Genomic DNA, 22,330 nt, shown 5'->3' on the forward strand with positions numbered 1-22,330 from the left:
TATTTGCCGCTCCGTAGCAGCGATGATATTTTGCATACGGGGGTATCGTTGGGTGGCCGGCTAATATTCTTGTTGAATTAGTTCTCCCACATATATTTCGTTGTGAATGTGAAGCTTTACTTCGAGCAATACACTGGGGTGTAGTGAGGGTTGTGGCTGCATCATCACGTCAAAGGCCCATAGTGCATCACTTCAAGGATAGCGCTCTTGGTGTGCAGGTGTTGTAGAGATCGAGCCGCAAGATGGGTGGTGCAATGAGCATTGACATACCGGGAGGAGGGACTGAAGGCTACCATGTCTTGAGGGTAAGTCAGGTTTTATTTGTTTTTCTCGTCTGCATGGATGTTGCTTTGAATGGCAGGCTGGTATATAGCCCAGCCAGCTGAACCAAATTAATAGCTTATAGTTGCATTGTGAATTGGTGTAATGCATGCCCAGTCACCAGGACTAGGTACCATGAGCATCATGTTTTGCTGTCACATTTGGTTTACAGGCCTATGACTTGATGCAAGTGGATTGGTGTCCTGTTTCCTCAAATGGTTGTTATTTCTGGAAACATTGGCTTCCTACATATGTCCCAAATTTAGGTGGTCCATTTGTTTTTGCTTGCTTGGTTATGGTGCTTTCCTCCTTAAGTTATGTGATTGATTTCAAATCCTGTGTCCATATTAATAGGTAATCATGGTGAACTTTTTATACTGGGTGTAGGTGTACTTTCCTACCTAACGTTAGAAAAAATCATTGCACACTATTCGTCGTGTTTAAGGCGGCACAAATCGTAAATAATCCCAAAACAGGTAGAATCATGCTCCTACCTTCAAATTTCAATAACTCCGATGGCGGGCTCCCGAGCGCCGCACGCACCGCACCGCCTGGACTCCTCAGCGCCATTTCTGCATTGCCATTGTGTAAATACAATATTTCTGCTTGCCAAGAACTCTACAAAGTGTACGGGACCAAGGTAAACCATTTGTCGTGTTTAAGGTGGAACATACCGTAAATAATTTCAAAGCAGATAGAATCATGCTCCTACCCTCGAATTTTAATAAATACTATAGCGAGTTCCCGAGTGCCGCACGCACCGCACCACACCACCTGACTCCCAAGCACCGGTTCTGCGTTGTTGCAAAAGCACAATATTTCTGCTTATCAAGAACCATAAAACATGTACGGGACCAAGGTAACAATAATAAAGCAACCAAAATCGTTTCTTATCGAGTTTAGGTACATTTATAAAACACACAGGCCAGAATAGTCCAGAACGTATCCTAAACTAGCCTAACCTAACCAAACCTAACCTAACCTAACCTAACCTAACCTAACCTAACCTAACCTAACCTAACCTAACCTAACCTAACCTAACCTAACCTAACCTAACCTAACCTAACCTAACCTATAACCTAACCTAACCTAACCTAACCTAACCTCCCCACCCTATATCCCCTTCAACCCAGCATCCCATAGCTAAGCTAAGCTAAGCTAGCCTGACAGCCTAACCTAACCTAACCTAACCTAACCTAACTTGAGCTTAGATATAAGCTCATAGACCTTATGAGCTCAGATATAAGCTAATAGACCAGAACCTAAGCTTAGCTAAGCTAACCTACCCTAACCTAACTAACCTATCCTAACCTAACCTAACCTAACCTAACCTAACCTAACCTAACCTAACCTAATCTAACCTAACCTGACCTAACCTAACCTAACCTAACCTAACCTCCCCACCCTATATCCCCTTCAACCCAGCATCCCATTGGCATCCATGTTCCATGCCATATATAGGTGCCACATAGTGAGCTTTTATTTAGCTGTCATGTTCTCATTTTGCTTTACATTCCCCACCCAACCCCCCTGCAACCCATGGTCCCGTTGGCGTCGAGGATCAAATTTCATGGATTCTTTTTACCTTGGCCCGGTACATTTTTATGGTTTTTGATGCTGCTTGATGCACAGTAATGTTGTGACCCGCGCAGTAATGGCGCCGGTGTCGCGGGTGCTGTGTGTGTGCGGCGCTCGGGAGCTCGCCATTGCAATTATAAAAAATTGAAGGTAAGATTATGAATCTATCTGTTTTGTGATTATTTACGATATGTCCTGCCTTAAACACGACAAATGGTTTACTTTGGTCCCGTACATTTTGTAGAGTTCTTGGTAAGCAGAAATATTGTATTTACGCAACGGCAACGCAGAAACGGCGCTAGGGAGTCCAGGCGGTGCGGTGCGCGCGGCGCTCGGGGGCCCGCCGTCGAAGTTATTGAAATTCGAAGGTAGGAGCATGATTCTACCTGTTTTGGGATTATTTACGATATGTCCTGCCTTAAACACGACGAATGGTGTACAACGATTTTTTTCTAACGTTAGGTAGGAAAGTACACCCTGACCGCAAGCATCATGTGTGATGAAACAAGCTTGATACTATTGGTATATTGGTATACTTTGAAGTGAAAGGACTGTTTTAGGCAACATAATTTCCCATTTTAGTAAGTATGCTTCTTGGTATGTCATTGGTTTTGTCTTATATGTGGTAAATATGCCAATTAACGGCAGCCAATAGTCCTGGCCACCATGTCTTATTGGTTTTTGCTGCATGGATCATGAAATGACAGGATTTTTTAATGAGTTTGCTATGATGTGAATGCCAAGGTGACCTTGAAATACTCTCCCTGAAACAGGGTCACCATGTTGAGAAACTTGAGGGGTTTAGGTCATAAGAAGGACAGGGCTGTGAGCTGCACCAAACAGTTTTCAATAATGCTATTTGAGTTCCGAATCTCATAGAAATATAGAATACTTCCTTCATTTGCTGGGTTTGGTTATTTTGCTTGGGTTATAGGCTTTCAGTATATTTGGTCATGGGATTTTGATGATTTAATGCTCTTACCTGCTTTGTTTACCAGTCTTTGGTGTTAGTCTCTATTCCATGAGCACCTGAGGAACTAAAAAGAACCACCTAGCAGACCTCTGTTATAATGTTTGACCTGTTTATGGTTTGGCTCACCAAATTTGCATTCTGTATTAGTTCACATGTTGCATTACTATGTTAATACATGGTGGTCATGCTAATGAAAGGGGATGTTCCACATTTGGAGATGGGAAGACAAGCACCAGATATGATAAAGTAAGCTTACTTTTAGCTATTTATTTGCATTTAAGCATTAGCAACTATGTTGCTTGATATGCTGTCATCTGATTTGGTCATGGAACTCCTTTATGATTTGGTCACTGCCATACTGGCCTTGTCAGAATTGCCACTGTTGCTGAGGGCTGCCACCCTATTCACCATATTGTTTATGGTAAATGGGGTGGCAGTATTCATGTGATGTTTCCATGGCATTATGCATGGCTGGCTGAGAACTAGTTCAGTAGCATTATGCATGGCTGGCTGAGAAATATTTCTATGATGGTTTGCTGACCTACTTGAAATAGTATGCATTTAGTAGTCTGCATAAAAGTCTGCACATGTTTGAGGTTGTCAAGCTCCAAATCCACAGTCTTAAAAGGACAGGGAAGTTAAGTGCACTGGGTGATCTCTAACATGTCTATCTTAGTTCAAAACCATATACTAATGTGGAACATTCCCTGTAACATCACACACCTAGATGTCATTAATGAAATAAGTGAGGCAATTATTACATTTTCTACAGGCAGCCAGTCAATTTTTTTGTTTTGTTGTTTTGATCTGTTTCAATCAACTGGGTTTACTTTGCCATCATAGGACATATGACTTGAAAGAGCAGGTTGCTCATAGCCAATGGGTCGCTTTGACTGGTACCTGATGGCTCTGCCCTCCATGATGTTTACATGTGGCTTTGCATAGCTTTGTTGCCATTTTGCAGGGTTTCTGCAGCAAAAGGAGGCATTCTCATGTAGTGCAGGTTGCAAAACTTGGCTAACATGGTCATCAGCTTTGGAAGGGCCCAGTTCCTCTCAAAACAGTGTATGAGGTACTTTTTGCTGTGTGTGATGATGATTATTATTATTTATATCATCTGATTTTATAGTCTGTGATGCCATCAGCAGAGCGAATGGGGTTAAGTCACTGTTTCCTAGCCAACATTGACCAGGGGTATTGACTGCTGTGTCCACTATTCGTGACCCGAGTATTCGCGTGAGATGGCAGGTGCTACGTCCGTCGCGCGGTCACAGTTGACATATGCCGTGGGGTGGTGGGTTGAACACACCGAAAAGGAAAGGATCCATGCGTGGAGCCTGAGTGCGGGCGACCTGTTGCCCCCTGGGACTCATACTCTCGGTGGGGCTGTTCGTTCTTCTCTCAGTTAAGTTGCGTTGAGCCGGCTTCGCTGCCCCAAGATCGCTGAAAGCTGGGCTCTGTTCCCGTTCGCGTAGGATATGGCGGGGCATTGTATTACACCACCATTGTAATGCAACACAGTGCTAATAATGTAAAATCAAAAATTAAGGGAATGATTGATTGTACTGCCGGCTGTTAAAAACTATATTGTGATACGATTACGGAGTGCAGGGATGGGTGCAGACTCAAAAACGCCGCTAGCCTGGCTGGTCCGCGCGGCGAGCTGGCGACATTCTCGGGGAGTTTGCTCTGGGATTCAACGTTGCCGTGGTGAGAAGTAGATGAGCCAGCACACTGTTACTCAGCATGGCGTGCCGCGGCTCAGCCGCACGGAGGGACGGCGAAGTGGCCGCTGCTGCTGACGCGCCGGCACGCCCCGGATAGGATCACCACGGAGAGGTGCAGCCTGTCCCGTGTGAGGGGGCGCGGGGGACAGGCCAGGCCGGTGCTGGTTAGACCGGGGCTCAATCTGAGCGAGGGGCCGAGCAACGGCCTTGTGCGGTACGACCGGTGTAGAGTTCCGACTCCATGCTCCATGAAATGGTGAAGCATGGAGGATGCGCTGGCTGGAGAAACCTCTATTAGCTTGTCCTGACTAATCGTTCGTGATGGTGACATAGAGTGTCTTGGGGAGAGCTTTGACCATATCGCATGACGGCATTCATGTACCATATCGTGCTGGATTGTATTGCGTAGTATTGCACTGCATTGGCAGGAAACGGCAACCGAATACTTAAGGCTGCTCTTTGTGAAAGCAAGGGATGTTGAAATGACTTGATTTGTACTAATGACATTTGTACTAACGCTCAACAGACAGCGCTGCGCTTGCACAACCGTGCCACATGTCTATGGTGGTGCCCTCTGCGTGTTTGAAGGTTAGATATCACTCGACGGGTGTCCAGCAATAAACGAAATCCGACTAAAGAGAGGGCGTTGGTGATGGCTGTTAAAGTTGTTTTGTCTTAAGAGTATTGCACGGGTACAGGCAAAATAATTTGAAGGGGGGGGGGGGTGATGTGGGGGGCGGAGTTCAGTGAAAACACAGAATGCTGAGTTTTAACTTTCTGTCCAAAGTTATCTATGGTGGAAAACGAAAAGTTGGGGTCTAGGGTGTCACGGGTCTCCGCTGGTCGTAGTTTGAGTCGTTGTGTCCCCTAAATTCGAAGAACCCGAGAACCGAGCCAGGTATTGGCCGTGACTGAAAAGTTCCAAGGTCGCAAAACCGGCAGCTACCCAATTAGTGAGATGGCGTGAGTGATATGTGCTCCTATCGTCTAAATTAGGATTTGCATCGTTGTTGTGGTGTATCTTTCCTCGCCTTGAGGTCAGGACAGCTCTTTATTTGTAATGTAGGTATACACTACTCCAGTCCCGCTGTTCATGCAGTGCGGATGTTTGTTATGCGGTCGCTTCGTGAACCTCTCTTATGTGAACTGTCTACACATTCGTACGCCGTAATGTGGTTGAATCTTTCCTTTGTCGAATTTTGCCACCTACCATTTTGTTTGACAATAAAAATTGGGGAAACACTACCAGTGTAATCGTTTACATACTCGGTCCAATGCTGAACACAGCGGGGTGAAATAAAGGCTTCCAACGCGCAGTTGACGCCGCCGGTTCGCCGCCTCGGACACCGGCTCGCGGCGTGACGATGTGTTCAGGCGGGTAGCGCTGACTGTGCTCTCGAGTGGCGTGACTATGTGTTCGGGCGGGTAGCCCTGGCTGTGCTCTCCAGTGGCGTGACTATGTGTTCGGGCGGGTAGCCCTGACTGTGCTCTCAAGTGGCGTGACGATGTGTTCGGGCGGGTAGCGCTGACTGTGCTCTCAAGTGGCGTGACGATGTGTTCGGGCGGGTAGCCCTGACTGTGCTCTCAAGTGGCGTGACGATGTGTTCGGGCGGGTAGCCCTGATTGTGCTCTCGAGTGGCGTGACGATGTGTTCGGGCGGGTAGCCCTGACTGTGCTCTCGAGTGGCGTGACTATGTGTTGGGGCGGGTAGCCCTGACTGTGCTCTCGAGTGGCGTGACGATGTGTTCGGGCGGGTAGCGCTGACTGTGCTCTCGAGTGGCGTGACGATGTGTTTGGGCAGGTGCTGACTGTGCTCTCGAGTGGCGTGACGATGTGTTCAGGCGGTTAGCGCTGACTGTGCTCTCGAGTGGCGTGACTATGTGTTCGGGCGGGTGGCGCTGACTGTGCTCTCGAGTGGTGTGACGATGTGTTCGGGCGGGTAGCGCTGACTGTGCTTTCGAGTGGCGTGACGATGTGTTTGGGCGGGTGCTGACTGTGCTCTCGAGTGGCGTGACGATGTGTTCGGGTGGGTAGCGCTGACTGCTCTCGAGTGGCGTGACGATGTGTTCGGGCGGGTAGCGCTGACTGTGCTCTCGAGTGGCGTGACGATGTGTTGGGGCGGGTAGCGCTGACTGTGCTCTCCAGCTGTGGCTTGTCTCCGCTAAGCGTCACTTGTACACGTCTTTACACTGCGCTGTTTTGTCTGATCGCCGAGAGGGACGTGACACCGCTGGTCTATTTTGATATCAGTAATAGCGTAACAGAATATACCACTTTACGGTGAGGTGTGCGTGGCTATCGTTATATATTGCGGCAATGTGTGGCGATATAAAAGTAATAGTAACTATAAAAGGCATTAGTAACAACGCGGAGCATGATTGTTGTTGGCTTGCTCCGAATGGTTCTGATGGATGGCCTAGGTTCAGAATGCCTGCCAAACAAATCTTATGGTGTATATGCTGAACACATTACACCCGGACTGTGCCGCCTACGGCAGCGGATAATATTCCCTTTCGCCAAATGTGACTGCGGGGGTGTTTACACGTCGCGCAATGCTGCCCTCCCCCCCCCCCACCCCCACCCCCACCCCCACCCCCTCCCCCGGCTCGGATTAATCTTTGCTGACAGCAGGCCTTTCCGATCAGTCGTGCCAAACAGGTCGCCGGCTTCAAGACTCGTACCCATTGCCGCTGAATGATGGGTCCAACATTTGTCCTCCGACCGCGGAGGCGGCATGAATTAAATAATTATTACCGGCTAATTATGGCTCACACTCCACGATGTACGCTTGCGTCATGTTTGCATTATTGTGCTGTATGTTATGCCAGGTACCCAGTGATGTTAACGACTGGCTTATCTGTGTGCTCTGTACTTAAAGTTTGTTGAATTACTCTCGGATATTCGTCCTTTCCCACTTCATCCGCTCAACTATTTACAGCGCGGATATTACTGGCCGCGATAATCGTCAGCCACGGTATGGCCGTAGCGTGGGCCCAGCGGGTTAAGCCCTGATTTGTAAAGCATCTGACGTGTGAAGCCCTCTCCAGCATTTGCAAGTCAGAATCGCACGAAACATGCCTGGTCATGGCATTGCAGGGCTGTCCAGCGCATGTCGTATTCATGAGCAGGAAGTCTCTAGGTTCCGTTAGTGAAAAACACCCGAAAATGCATTGGCCTGTGCCTTGGGACTTGCTGTTGGCCGTGCCCAGTGGCTTAGTTCCTGGGTGCGGTGGCACGGGCCCCTGTTTTGACAAAACGTTCACCTCAAGATGACGAACATCAGGGAAATGGCATTGGGAAATGCCTGCGATAACCGCCCGCGTGATGTCCCGCATTATGAACTCACTAGGTCGGTGGGAGGACGCAGAGGATCGGCCGCCGCCGCCAGATGATCAGATGACAGCAGATTACCAGTACCAGTTTAGCAACCGGTGAGCTGGTCCGATCGCGTCTTAACGGCAGGAGTGGCCTACTCTTTCCCATGCTGTTAACACAGCGCAAAGGTCAGGTGGCCCGCGCTCAACGCTGCAGCTGTTTTTTTACGAATTGTAAATCAGATGATGGTGTGGTGTTGGCTTACTGCGGTTCGGCCTTGGCTGTCGCTGAATATGACAAGGTCCTGAATGCTTGGCGACAGCTCTTGCATCATAAAGTAAATGTGATTTGTTCTGGACGGACATCGGTGATGCAGCAGGATTGGGATTGTGCCGGGTTGCAACGAGCTGGTTACAGAACGCTGTCCCCAAGTGGATGTTTCGCGGGGTTGTTTGAGAGGAAAATTCGTGAGTCATGGTAACCACTGGAGTGGAAATTCACTAAACTGTTCAGGCTTGTTACTGGTAGGTGTCTGGTACTGGTGTTGTGGCACTGGTTTGATGGGATCCGTGGTGATTAGGGAGCATCAAAACCCACACCAGGAGCAAAAATATTCCTTGTCAGAGCGGCGCTCGTTGTGTTGACCGCCGACTGCACTGCTCGAGTCATTGGTGCCAACCCATGCACCGCTCGACCAGCGCCACCCGGCGTGTCCTTGGTCATAGCGAGCAAGTCGACGTCTTCGACGTGTTGCGGTGCTCTTGCGTGCCGGGGAAGATCCGTACATAGCGGTCCGAAGGCTGCGGCGCTCTCGCTATCCGGGTGACCGTTTTCCTGGCGGCGCGACACGGCCTGGCGAGCGCCGCCGCCGGAGACGCGGCTGGGGCCATCCGGACCGTCGGTCGCCACCGGCCGCTTCTCGGAAGCTCGCGCCGGTCGTCAGGTCGCGGGCGCGACCAGGACGAAGGTCCAAACGGAAGCGGCAAGGTGCCCGTGTCACGTACGCCTCAAGCACGACTTCGCGGACGACTGCTGCGGCGCGGCAATAGACTTACATGCTGTTGTGGTTGCGATGATATCTAGACAAAAGTGCGGATTTGGCGAGTGGCACTCTTGCGTCTCACGCCGCAAAGCCGTCTTCAGTTGGCTTCGTTTTACCTGGTGGGTTTCCCTGTGTTTGTGGCTGTTCGGTAGCACAGCACCGACAGCTGGCAGTACCTACATCAGCACGCATCGGCTCGAGACAAGCGGTGTGCTGACAATGCCGTACAATCCGGTGCGAAGAAAATGTTGACTTGTGTTGAGGATATTGAAAGCCGGCACCGCTACCGTTACCACCCAAACATGCCGTTCTGAGCCGGCACACGAGCGTCCAGGGTGGTGCCGGTGCGTGGCTGGTCACGTTTTGAGAGTTTTGCTTCTCTCCTGCTGTGGGTTTCCGCCAGGCTGGTCTGGCCATTCGACGATATTGTATCGTGTGTTTTCCCGTCCGGTCCCCACAAGCTCCTTCCCTTTCGCCGTCTGTCGGACATCGTCGCTGTTTTGGGCGCCGATGGGGCAGCGGCGCACAAATTGTCGAGCTCGCTCGGCTCATCTGTCAGCGTTACCTGACGGGATGGGCCAGTGTCTCACTTGTGAAACCAGGAGTGATGCGCCCCGGCCGGCGGCACAGAGACGGGCGGTTTGTACTGGTAGCTGTATTGGCCGGCTCGCAAGCCGCGCAATTCCACACACGAATACACTTTTGGCGCACATCACCCTATCGCGGACGAATACTGGGCTCTTTGGCAGAATCAGATCACACGTGCGCCGCCGTGCTCTCTGCTCATGACGTCACAAATGACGTCGTACACGTTATATTCTGTGTCGGCGCGGCCCGACGGTAGGCGAGGGCCGGGTCCAACGTCGCTCGGCTCGGCCGGGACCTCAAGCAGCGCGCGGAGCACACTGCCCCTCCGCGAGACCTGAGACTGGCCCGGGCCGGCCGGGCTAGCCGCGATGGCTGCATGTCAAACGCCTGGCCCTCCTCATAGGACCTGAGACGGACCCGGGCCGGCCGGTCCAGCCGCGGCGGCCGCGTATCGGACTCTTGGCCCTCCTCCGAGGACTTGAGACTTGCCCGGTCCAGCCGTGGCGGCCGCCTGTCGGATGCCTGGTCGTCATTCCAGGCGAAGAGTCCGTCTGTGGCCACTTGCCCCCCTCCCCCTCCGCCCTCACCGGGGGGGGGGACAAGTCCATCTTCGGCGGTGTGGCCCTGAGAGGCCGGAGGTCACACATGGGTCACGGCCTCGTCGCCGGCCGGCTCTTCTCTGTCGGTGGGCGTGACGGCAGGCGGCGCGCCTCTCTCGCGGCGGCGGTGACCGTCGCCGCGCCGCCGCCGCGACGTGCCCGCTGTCGCCGCCTCCGGCGCGGTCACGTCCGGGTGACGGAGCGGCAGCGGCCCGAGACCGGCTCGCAGTAGAAGCCCCGCCCGCACGCCACGTCGAACGGGCTGCACGCCTCGCCGGGCCCCTTGAGGCACACGCGGCAGCAGTCGCACGGGTCGCGGCCCTCGCCGAACGGACACTCGAACACGCGCAGCTCCGGCTGGCAGCTCTTGTATGTGCAGCTGCAGTGCGGCATGGCGGACGAGGGCGACGGCGCCGCCGCGGCGAGCACCGCCAGCAGGCACCACACGGCTACGACGCTCATGGCGCGCTGGCGGCGGACTCGGCGCGGGCTCGGTGTGTAGCCCTCCGCGCGCTGGCTGGCTGGCTGGCTGTCCTCCGGTCCGGGGAGCTGTGTCGCAGTCGAGCGGCGACGACGACGGCGTGGGCTTCCGGCGGCGGCGCTGGTCGCTTCCAGGCAAAGTTTTGCAGGGCACCGGCTTTCACGCTAGGGGTGGATGGCGGGCGATCACGTGCTGTCGTGGTCACGTGCCTGCCGCTGACGTCACTCTCAGCCGCTGCTGTCGCCCGGCGGCGCAACACTCGCAGTCTGCTGTGCCGACACCGGCGACGGCGGACCTATATAGCGCGCCGCCGCGCCAGCTCTGCACCAATCAGCGCGCGCGCCGCCGGTGACGTCACGGACGGCATTTACGGCGGGTTCCTGGCGTGTACAACCGCGCGGCGCAGGGTCAGAGGTTAGCCGTGGGCACGTGACGCGGGCAAACCCGACCGCCGGCGCCGGCGCGGCCGCGGCCGGCGCGCCCCGCACGCGGTGACCCAGGGCTGACCTGTGGCGGCCGTCGTTCGTCCCAGGCGTCCCGGTGACGCGCCGGCGTGAGGTGACACACAGTCCGGGGAATCCCGACACGGTGCGTGACACGGACGGTTCCGTGTAGCCCCGTCGGCCGCGGTGGGGTGAAGGTCTCGGTGCCTGCTGGAGCTGCTCGGCTCCGGGTGCTCCGTTGCACGATCAGATGCCACGGGTGGAGCCGCTTGCTCCGAAACTCATGTGCGCACGGCTTTTCTCCTCGATTTGAGGCGATCCTGTCATGTGGTACTATTGCGACGTATGTCACAGTTGACGCGGTCGTTTTTGGGATCTTGCCATCCTCCCGTGACGAACCTGGCGTGTTTTGTCTGGGCATGTCCTGGGGAAGAGGCCATGTGATTTGTACTAGCGCTGGTTTTCTTTTCATGGCGTTGGGAAGTATTTGAACTCCAACCAAAAACCAGAGTTTTCCTTAGTGGGTGGTTAAATATTTCATTTTATCTGAAGTCCTGCGAACTCGGACCGAACTCTTGCGAAATTACCCAGTATTTAGGGTAAAGACATATTGGTTCAGTGGAGAGGATCGTTGCTCTTGTCCCCCTCCCCCTTGGTTACTTCCCTGCATAGCCCGTCGCTCCCCACCCCCACCCCGATCTACAAGTGATTGACCTCAATAGAGCGAGACTGAGCCACACTGGTCGGGGTTATGAGCCCCCCTGCCCGATGGTGTTCCGGCTACCAGTCTGATCCATGCACAGCATCCACAGCTCGTCTGAGCTGGCACCCCAATGACGGACCCGAAGGACCTTAAGCGTTGTACCGGCACTGATCGGGTAAGACCCGTGTCCAGCGGCGTCACGTGTGGGCGCGGCCACGTACCGGTCTCTCCGCCGGCTGGCCCCCGGACGGGCCCTTCGTCGCCGTCGGCCCGTCCCACAGTCAGCGGCCACTCCCACTGGTTGACGCGCCGGGGCGTGTCCGGACGGGACATAGCCCGGAGAGTCGAGCACTGATGTCCGGGCGGGACACACCGCGGGAATCTGGCGCTGAATCCCGGACGGGACACAGCGCGGGGAATCGGGCACTGATGCCCGGACGAGACACAGCTCAGAGAATCGGGCACTGACGCCCGGGTGGGACACAGCGCGGGGAATCGGGCACCGATGCCGGGGCGGGACACAGTACGGGGAATCGGGCACCGATGCCGGGGCAGGACACAGCGCAGAGGATCGGGCACTGATGCCCGGGGGGGGACATAGCACGGAGAGTCGGGCACCGATGCCGGGGCAGGACACAGCGCAGAGGATCGGGCACTGATGCCCGGGCGGGACATAGCACGGAGAGTCGGGCACTGATGCCCGGGCGGGACACAGTGCGGGGAATCGGGCACTGACGCACTGGTGGGACACAGCGCGGGGAATCGGTCACTGACGCCCGGGTGGGACACAGCGCGGGGAATCGGTCACTGACGTGTGGCGACAGACTCATCCCGCTTCCGCTCTCATGTTCGTCGTGAGCTCTCGAGCCCCCCGGGCAGCCCCGGCGCGCTCAGTGTTGTTTTCTCGCCCGCTAAGCTGGTCGTTTCTGCGCGTGCGAGCGGCTGTTTTTTTTTTTTGGCATTCGTCGACTGGTCCTTGTCTGGTGTCGTCGGCGATGTTGTTCGATTAGCTGCAGTTCAAGGAAGGACTCGTATGATTTATCAGTCAGCTTGCATTGTGGGGATCGCAGGGAGTTCCCGGGTCAGCACCCAGAGGATTCATGGGGCCCACGAATGGATCAAGGGGGTTCCCGTGTCAGCACCCACGGATCACGTATCGTCCACTGCGCCTCGGTGGTGGTGTGTCGTCCCGCGCACTAGGCAGGCATTAAAGTCGTGATTAGGAGGCTCATTTGCATGCTAACTTGGGCTCTGGTGCGATCACCCAGATTGTGGTTGCTACGGAACCCTGATCCATGCTTTGATGGCCACATCTGGTGCGATAAGCCTGACACAGGTTCTGCGAGCGTCGTGTTTGTGTGCTGTCATCGGGTCGAGGACCGTGAGTCTGAAGTCTGTCAGCTTTTTTGTTTTGTCCGGTCTCCTGGCCTGACGACACTCTGCGGCCGGGACCTTCAGCCCGCAGTCTGTCGGTTGTGTGGATCAGGTCTCCAGGCGTGGCATCCCTCCATAGCACGGGACCTTCAGTCTGCAGTCTGTCGGTTGTATGGGTCAGGTCTCCAGGCGTGGCATCCCTCCATAGCACGGGACCTTCAGTCTGCAGTCTGTCGGTTGTGTGGATCAGGTCTCCAGGCGTGGCATCCCTCCATAGCACGGGACCTTCAGTCTGCAGTCTGTCGGTTGTATGGGTCAGGTCTCCAGGCGTGGCATCCCTCCATAGCACGGGACCTTCAGTCTGCAGTCTGTCGGTTGTGTGGGTCAGGTCTCCAGGCGTGGCATCCCTCCATAGCACGGGACCTTCAGCCCGCAGTCTGTCGGTTGTATCGGTCAGGTCTCCAGGCGTGGCACTCCTCCATAGCACGGGACCTTTAACCCGCAGTCTGTCGGTTGTATGGGTCAGGTCTCCAGGCGTGGCATCCCTCCATAGCACGGGACCTTCAGTCTGCAGTCTGTCGGTTGTGTGGGTCAGGTCTCCAGGCGTGGCACTCCTCCATAGCACGGGACCTTCAGCCCGCAGTCCGTCGGTTGTATGGGTCAGGTCTCCATTCGTGGCATCCCTCCATAGCACGGGACCTTCAGCCCGCAGTCTGTCGGTTGTATGGGTCAGGTCTCCAGGCGTGGCATCCCTCCATAGCACGGGACCTTCAGCCCGCAGTCTGTCGGTTGTATGGGTCAGGTCTCCAGGCGTGGCATCCCTCTTTAGCACGGGGCCTTCAGTCTGCAGTCTGTCGGCTGTATGGGTCAGGTCTCCAGGCGTGGCATCCCTCCATAGCACGGGACCTTCAGCCCGCAGTCTGTCGGTTGTATGGGTCAGGTCTCCGGACCTGGTGTCGCCCTCTATCCGCTGGCTGCGGTGGGCTGGGCTGGTCCGTGACGCATAGGACGTGTTATGACTGGTCTCCTCTTTTATTCTTTGGATTTTAAGGTCAACTGATAAGTCACCTGATAAGGGGTTGAGTCATGGCCATTTCCTTCGGGAATTTCATGCGCAAGCAACTGAAAATGTCAGCAGTTCCGTGCCGTGGTTTGCGGGACACTTTTTCCCTCATGTGTCTGGATATACACATCGCGATGGCTCTCCGATAGCCATATACTCTAGATGAGTGCACTTACAGGATATTCGGTAGTGTGCGAACACTTGATTCCCCCCAGCGTCCGCACGTATCCCGTATCCCCGCTCGGAGGCGCTGACATTCCTTGCGGTGACGTGACCCTGTGCGTGGTGGTGCGACGGCGCCGACTCCCCCGCCGACAGGCCTCAGCGCCCCCACGCACAGCGGCCCGGCCGCCGGCCGGCTGCCCAGCGTGCGGTTGGGATTCCCGCCCTCCCCCCCTCCCCCCTCCCCCCGCCTCCCTATCACAATAGAGTGCCAGTGCCAGAAAAACGGCCTGTTGCGAAGAGCGGTTGGACGGCCGGCGTCGGCAGGCCTTTTTGGGTGGGCGGCCGTACGGTGGCCTCGCCGGCCGCATTCCGGCGCTCCGTGACGGGGTACGGGCCCGGGGCCTCCTTGCGTGCCGTGGCGGCGCGAACTGAATGGACGACGGCAGCGGAAAAGCCAGCTCCAGAGTGTTTCCGGTATCGATTGTGGCGATGTATTTTGCCGACGGTGCAGAAATATTACGTTTTGCCCACAGTGCTCAGCCATACGGGCAGCATCCGTGACGCGACGCGATGTGATATAATCTGAGGCGTCATTGGCTTCAGCTGGCTTCAGCGTGCTTGAAACAGCATGTTTCAGCTTCAGCTTCAGCGTTAGAGAAGCGCCCCCGCCAACAAGAGACCCATCCAGCGCCATGGCTCCTGTGCGACCGAGGCGACCTCTTCCGGCCTCCCATGGTGCCACCGGGGTAGCTATTCGGTCTGCGTTCCTGACGTCACCCCTATGACGTCGACTGGTTGGCTGGCTGACCCGTCAGCTGCTGATGTCTGTTGTAGCCAGGCGAGCCGTCTGACTCGGTTCGGCCGGACGCAGCGCCGCACCACCCATGGCGTGTCCGTGGTAGTGACGGCCCGCCGGCCGGTGACCCAGCAACTGAACACTAGCCACCGACCCAGAGATGTGTCAGGCTGGTGATGGACGTGCTGGCCGGTAATGGTGAGGACGTCCGCCTCGTATGCACGCGTCAAGGTCGAGGTCGGCCGTGCCATGCCGCCCGCAGCGCTGCGGCCGCGCTTCCGCGCCCAATGGGGCTGGCACTGCAGAGGAAGTGCCCTGCTTTGCGGCTCCTGATGCGAGGACCGTGACCTTTGGAGCGGCCCCGTCTGATGCATCTTGCACACACCCACCAGCGTGCTGGCGCATGAAGCAGGCGTGTATGACGCATTGGGCCATTCTATTTCGTACCATCTGCGTATCGGTGCGTTTTTGTAAGTCGCATATCAAATGTGCCTTCATGTGCTCCCTATGCGGAAACAACGCCGTTAGATGTGTTAGGCCGCGTCTTTGCATGGTGAGTTTCATTGCGCGATGATTGACTTTCTGGCGCAATCTTGCCTGCCCACGCCCACGCCCTCCCCACCGATGTTCGCCAATGTTTCCGGCTGGGGCGCCTTTGCTATGTTGTCGTTCACAGTGGGTTAGAAGTCCTCATTCCGGCTGCATGTATCGGTAGGGCGCTTACCCCAGCCGCTGACGTCCACGCGCCGCCCTTGCAGGCCCCAGCGACGCGGGCGCCCCCATCCTCTGACGTCCTGCCTTATCACGCCGGATGCCGGAGACCACCGGGGCGCCGCTGACCCGCTAACCCCGACCTGCATCGGTCATGCGCGCGCCGCCCCCGTTGTCACCACTTCCGTCCGGCGGGCAGCGTCCCTGCACGGCCTCCCCCCCCCCCCCCCTCCTCGCCCCCGCCCCGCCCCCGCCGCGGCCACCACCTCAGACGACGTGACTGGGGCGCCGAGGTTAGCGGGTGACGTCGCCCGGTCACGGGACTCGCCGGTCGCCAGCGGCATCCGGATCGGGCCGCCGGCGCTGAGCCGTGAGTGGGAGGGCCGGGCCGGTCGGCGGGCACGCAGCACGCGGTGCGTGGCTTCCGCGCGCCCCCCTGCGGTGTGCCGCTGACGGCGGGGGCGGCGACGGGCGGGCGGCCGGCGGTTGGGGTCTCCAGGCCGCGCGCAGAGCAGGGCTGGTGGTTGCCGACGGGAGGCGGCAGTGTCCGAGCAGGCCTCGGTATCCGTGGGGCGCACTTGAAGTCGGTGTTGGTCTGAGCCTCGTATGGTTAGTTAGGCCTTCCCGGTCATGTGGCCGCGGACAGCCCGTGTGATTCCGCACTTTGATTGGCATTTTATCGTCTTGCATTGCCGTTGGTCAATCGGAACCACACAGTGCAACTGCATATAGGGGTAAATCCGCGTCGGATGGATGAGACAGTCTCGTTTAACAGCGCTGATGGCCGCAATCATGTTGCGCTTACCGCTGACGATGATGACCGCTGATTCATGTGCCCCGGTGGCAAACCGCCAGGACGTGATCATGTCAGCTCTTGTAGAGAAGAGCCAGGTGGTCAATGATGACGTCGCCTCCGAGCTATGCTGTGTGACGTCACTCGGACGAACACCGTGCATGAACGACCCTGGGGACATCCACACGATGAGTGAGATATAATTGTCGATTTTTAGAAGCGATTAAGTGGATAGAAGCAACATAAGTGGATTATTTAGTGGTGAATCATTGCTTGGAGAATTATTTGTCGCTGAATTAATGGCTAGTTGAGTAGATTAACGACACGGCCGCCTGACTCTCCGCACACGACAACAACGCCGCGTCACACAGCAAACACAGCCGGGCGTCCGTTACCTCCCCACCCCCCCCCCCCCCCCCCCCCCCCCTTCCCCTCCCCTGCCGCTCTCCCCGATAGCGGCGTGTCCCAGAATCGCTCAGATGCTGGCCGAGCGGCCGCAGCACAAGGCCGCGCGTCCGCTGCCGGCGCGTGCGGTACGCGTGCTTCCCAGCCGCCGTTCCCGGCAGCGGCGGGCTGAGGTGGAGGCGGCGGCGGGCGGGCGACGGCGGCTCCCCCGGCCGCCGGGCTGGGTGGCCGGCCGCCGGCGGCGCGCGTTGGGCAAGAGCGGACGTGGCACGGCCATCTCTCAGGTGGCAGCTGGGCCCCAGGTGACCGCGTCTGGGAATTCCAGCCTCGGGATCGCTGGCAGGCCGGCTGCGGGTGCGAGCGAAAAACAACTGGGCCGCTACCGCCGCGGAGCCGGCACTGCGCCGCCGGGCACGATTGCATATAGGTCGGTAAGGCATTGCGGCCGGCGCGGCTCGGGGGATCGCAGAAGGTCGCGGACCAGCCCAGGGACCAGTGAGCAGAATCTGGCTGGTGGGATCGTGATGGGCGACGCGGCTGGCATCGGCGAGAGCTCGTTCCCCGCGCGCTCGTCGCCAGGTCACGGTGACCGCGTCTGGTCTCGGGCCCAGTCACGGTTGCCGTCACCATTGACGCGTGCCGAGATCGGGCCGGCGGCACGGTGCGCCCGGCCAGCCGGCTTTTCCGCGGGGCGGGCTCGGAAATTCCGCGAAGCTGCTTTGGGCACCTGCACGTGACTTCTGCAGTGCGGCCCGGCCGGCGCCGCCGCCTGCTCCGGTCGAGATGCGAGGTGGGGGGTCGACAGGTGGGCGATGGGCCACCCAGGAGGCTGCAGGAGGTGGTGCTGGTCGGGGCCTTTGGCACCCGCTGACGGTTCTTTGGCTCAGTTCGTGTTTAAGGGCATAGTTTGTCTTGTTCTTTGCGACTTTCCGTCGATGTGGTACCCATAGGGCGCACTTGCGCCCTCATAAGCCTTCAGTGCTCGATTCACTCCACGGTGCCCGAATCATAGACTACGATCTGTTACCGTGTTTTTACCATCGGGGTCTCTGTCGATCCCACTGATGAGACCCTCTTTTCTCGACTGAAAGGACATTGCACGTATATACGGGGTCATGACAGCTCTATTGCTGTTCCGTCATGCAACCCAACATGCAGACCAAAAGAGCATGCCATCCACATTCAGTGCTGGTGCGCGCCCGGTCATAGCCGGTCAGCAGCCCTGCGCGCCCCTTGACCCCCGTGCCCGGTGACTGTGTCGCCCCTTGACCCCCGTGCCCGGTGACTGTGTCGCCCCTTGACCCCCGTGCCCGGTGACTGTGTCGCCCCTTGACTCCCGCTTCCGGTGGCTGTGTCGCCTCTTGACCCTTATGCGCGGTGACTGTGTCGCCCCTTGATCCCTGTGCCCGGTGACTGTGTCGCCCCTTGACTCCCGTTCCCGTTGGCTGTGTCGCCCCTCGACCGCTGTGCCTCGTGACTGTGTCACCCCTTGACCCCCATGCCCGTTGGCTGTCTTCTCTTGACCCCTGCGCCCGGTGACTGTGTCCCCCTTGACTCCGTTCCCGATGGCTGTGTCGTCCCCCTCGACCCCCCCTCCCGATGGCTTTGTCGTCTTTTGACCCCTGTGCCCGGTGACTGTGTCGCCCCTGACTCCCGTTCCCGGTGGCTGTCACCCGTGAAGCCGGCCCACCAGCTCACCGAAAATGAAGCAGCCCTCTCCCCGTCCGCTCCCGTTCTTGCCGCTTCTGACCCAGGACAGCTGGGTGCCGCCCCCGTTCCTGTCGTCTGACCCAGGACAGCTGGGTGCCGCCCCCGTTCCTGTCGTGTGGTCCAGGACAGCTGGTTGGCTGCCTCGCTCCCGCCTGCTCTGGGCCGGCCAGATCCGCTCGCCGCCGGTCCGTGCCTCCCTGAGTTACCAGTCGGCAGCACATCGCGGCGGCGCCGGCGATAATACACCGTCCGGCGGTCACTGCGCCAAGGTGAACTGGCACCGGCGTTCCCGGTACGCTGCGACCCGGCTGGGTTTTTGTTGGCGGCCGAATGTGGCCGATGAAGCGATATTCTGGTCGCGCTTGCGCCGCGCGGCGTGACATCTGGTGCCTGTTGACGTCATTTTTAGTGTGGCGCTTAGCTGCTTCATGTTTGTGTTTGGCGTGGATTTCTGTGCTTCCTTAAAAGCAGGCAGCAAGCACTGCTTGTTGCATCAGTACTCCGAGAATGTGGCCTGCCTTCATGTTGAATGGCTTAACGGGCACGCGGCCAATCCTGCCGTGTGCTGCCGCACCCAGTCGCCCCGCTTCGCTCAAGCCTCCTCCATGTCCGGATGTATTGCTTCTTAACGGGTGAGGGGATGGACCCTGTGTTCTGTGGAGGCGCGGTCTGAGGCGCTGTTCCTGTGTTCCTGCTGACCCTGTGTTCTGAGGCGCGTCCGGTGCGTCGCAGGCTCAGTGCAGCACATGCCCACATTCAGGGCTGGTCTCTCCCCCGCCCCCGCCCCCGCCCCGCCCCCGCCCCCGCCCCCGTGCCCACGCCCGCGTAGTCTACGCTCCGGCATGACACCGCAGCTATGTGGTCGGCTGTCGTCGTGGTTGTTTCTGGCGTGTGCGGGTCTGGAACATGGCAGCGCTCCTTAGGTTTCGGGCTGAGATGAGTTGCGTCATGTGGCGATCCGATGCGGTAGGTTACCGCCGCATCGGACGCAAACAGAGCGTCTGTTACCGCCGAAGGATGGTTTCTGAACGGCAACCCGAGTGAAGTATAGATGTAGTCGTAATGATGATGCCAGAGCCTGACTGGATGGGCGTTCTCGGTCAGTTCAATGTCATTCCGCTGCACTGGCTTAACACAGCTTTCCGTGACGTGGATTCTGGGCTGTGAGGCATTTCACATCCCTCTTTTATCTTTTGACAGTAAACAGTTAGTAACGCTGTTGGATTATGTTTGCGTTAAGTGGGCGTAGCTTCTCGGTAAATGATGTCTGGTGGAAGTACATCAGGTCTTGAGTGGGCATTATGCGTCGTTTCCGATTTGTGTCTGGCCGGCTTGTGTAAGCCGATTTGGGCTGACAACTTGGCGAATAAGTTTTGCCGCGCATTCCAGCCTGGTAGTGTGCATGTCGTCTGTCACATTTGGATGGCGTTTCTTATCAGTGTTTGCCAAGTGAGCGTGGCCTGGTAGATCTCGGGGTGCGGGGACTGAATGGGTAGCGAAAGGTCACTGAATGCTCTCTGTAGGTCATCACGATGACGTTATGCCCCGAGCGACCCTTGCCTTCGTCGGTATTGACATGCAGCTGTGCGCTGGTGCATGGCCATGTGCAGATGCACCGTTCGTCAGGTCAACCGGGGACTCGATGTCAGTTGCAAGTGGCATATGTGTGGTGTGCTCTGGGAGACGAACGCCAGGGCCGTTTCCGCCCGAGTCTGGAGCCGTGTTTGCCAGGCTACATCCGCCCTGCTGCTGCCTCTAGAGGCCGGCACGAGGCGATCTCCAGCGGGGCAGACGTCGGGAAGGCGAGCCCATCCGCCCTGCTGCTGCCTCTAGAGGCCGGCACGAGGCGATCTCCAGCGGGGCAGACGTCGGGAGCAGCCCATCCGCTGCCCTAGAGGCCGGCACGAGGCGATCTCCAGCAGGGCAACGTCGGGAAGGCGAGCTCATCCGCCCTGCTGCTGCCTTTAGAGGCCGGCACGAGGCAATCTCCAGCAGGGCTGACGTCGGGAAGGCGAGCCACCAGTACGCATGATTCTGGGAGTGGGGGACAACTCCCACCAGGAGGGACCCCCGACCCCCCTCATTCTGGATGTTTTGTTTACTGGATAGTTTGTTTTAGAAGACAATGTGAGGAAAGGGTCGTTTTTTGTGTATTTTTGCAGGCCTCCTGTTTTGAATTCCTGTGGTTTTGATCCACGCAATGTGTTGATATGATTTTAGTGGCTGTCGCTTTTCGTCATGCTGACTCAGCTAAAAACCGGCGGCGCCGCCATTTTGGAGTGACATCGCGTGTGGGAGGTTCGTTGGCTCCGAGCGCACCCGTCCGAGGTCCGTGCAGCCCACCGGGCCCCCTAACGGTCCCCGCGTTCGGCCACCGGTGTCGCTGCTGTCCCCCACTGGTGCCCGATCAACGGGCGCCTCAGGGGCGCGCCGAATCGACCGAAGACACGCTGGTGTTTGGCAGCGGCGGGCGTCTCACGGAACTGCGCTCGGCTGGCTTAGCGTGAGGCGTAGCGTGTCTTCAGCCGCCGACACAGCGCAATCGTCTTGGTTTGAATGGCCGAGCCAATTGAGTTGTCGTCTCGGCTTCCCAATGGGTCGTGGCACCTGAGCGCTCGTTCGGACAGCCGCCTTCCGGTTTGCATGCTAATGGCCAGCTTCAGGTCACCCACCGGTCTAAGTCGCACAGTTTCGCACTGCCGGTTAGTACCCTGCGGACGGCCACCCCGCTGTCAGGCAGCTGCACTTTCCGTCCCCGAGTTGCTGATGGCTTGCGGTCTCCGTTGCGCACCGGCTGCGCGAGCTGGCAGACTCCGCACTTACGACCCGTAACCATTGCTGGCGACAAGTGTCGTGTCGTAATCGCTCCCTGCACGCCACACACGAGGGCAGCGGTCTGACGTTACCGCGCGGCGCCGGTGGCACAGGCGCCGCTCTGCCGGCCAGCGTAACCCTGCCCTCCCCCTCCCCGGGCGGCGCTCTTAGCCGGTCCCTCGTCCCCACCCTCCGCCCACCTGGGCCGGCTCGCAGCGCGGGCTGGCTGGAGTTGTCACCGCCGCCGCCGCCGCGGACGGCGCCGCACACGCCGCGCATCGGGCCTGTGGCGGCTCCTGGGCGGCGGGCTGCGCTGATGTGAGATGGGCGACGTTGGAGGTGCGTCAACAACGCCGCATAGACGCACGTGCCGCTGCGCCATGTCGCCGCTCGTGCTGCACACAATCGCGCTCTGGCGCCGGCTTTTCTCACCGAAGTCAGCTTGGCGGTCCGGTGAACCGGATCGTCCCCCGCTCGGCTTCTCCACAGGACCGTTGAGGTCACGCTGTTGACACCTAGCGTTGTGGCGATGCGAACCCGTGCCAGCTTGTATCAGCGGGACACGGCGGCGCCGCTCTCTGGCGACAGACATCTTCGGCGGGCGCTCCGCGGTGGGCTGGTCGGCGACGGCGGTGGCAACGGTGCCGGAGATAGGGGGCAACGGCGGCGGCGGCGGCGAACTCGGTCGCTGGTGCGGCGGGCCCGCAGCGCCGGGGGAGACCAGTTTCG

At 57.8% G+C, this 22,330-nt stretch overlaps 2 protein-coding genes across 2 annotated transcripts in view; one reads left to right on the forward strand and one right to left on the reverse strand.

The window, feature by feature from the left end:
* Positions 1–11: 11 nt before the first annotated feature.
* The window catches only part of Grasp65 (Golgi reassembly-stacking protein 2), a 45,243-nt gene continuing 22,924 nt past the window's right edge, over positions 12–22,330 (forward strand). The window contains exon 1 of the mRNA XM_037228869.1: positions 12–305. Coding sequence (XP_037084764.1) covers positions 243–305 — 63 coding nt within the window. The 5' untranslated portion in view covers positions 12–242. The remainder of the gene's footprint in view (positions 306–22,330) is intronic.
* Positions 8,896–10,881, reverse strand: cmpy (crimpy). Its single transcript, XM_037228755.1, has one exon. The coding sequence runs from the start codon at positions 10,603–10,605 to the stop codon at positions 10,327–10,329; it is 279 nt and encodes a 92-aa protein (XP_037084650.1). The 5' UTR covers positions 10,606–10,881; the 3' UTR covers positions 8,896–10,326.

The sequence above is a fragment of the Pollicipes pollicipes genome, unplaced genomic scaffold (genome assembly GCF_011947565.3).
Source record: "Pollicipes pollicipes isolate AB1234 unplaced genomic scaffold, Ppol_2.1 Scaffold_6138;HRSCAF=7277_pilon_pilon_pilon, whole genome shotgun sequence".
NCBI lineage: Eukaryota > Metazoa > Arthropoda > Thecostraca > Pollicipedomorpha > Pollicipedidae > Pollicipes > Pollicipes pollicipes.

Bases quoted from the DNA above. Each gene is read 5' to 3' on its own strand.
- cmpy (XM_037228755.1), bottom strand. From the start codon at position 10,605: ATGAGCGTCGTAGCCGTGTGGTGCCTGCTGGCGGTGCTCGCCGCGGCG.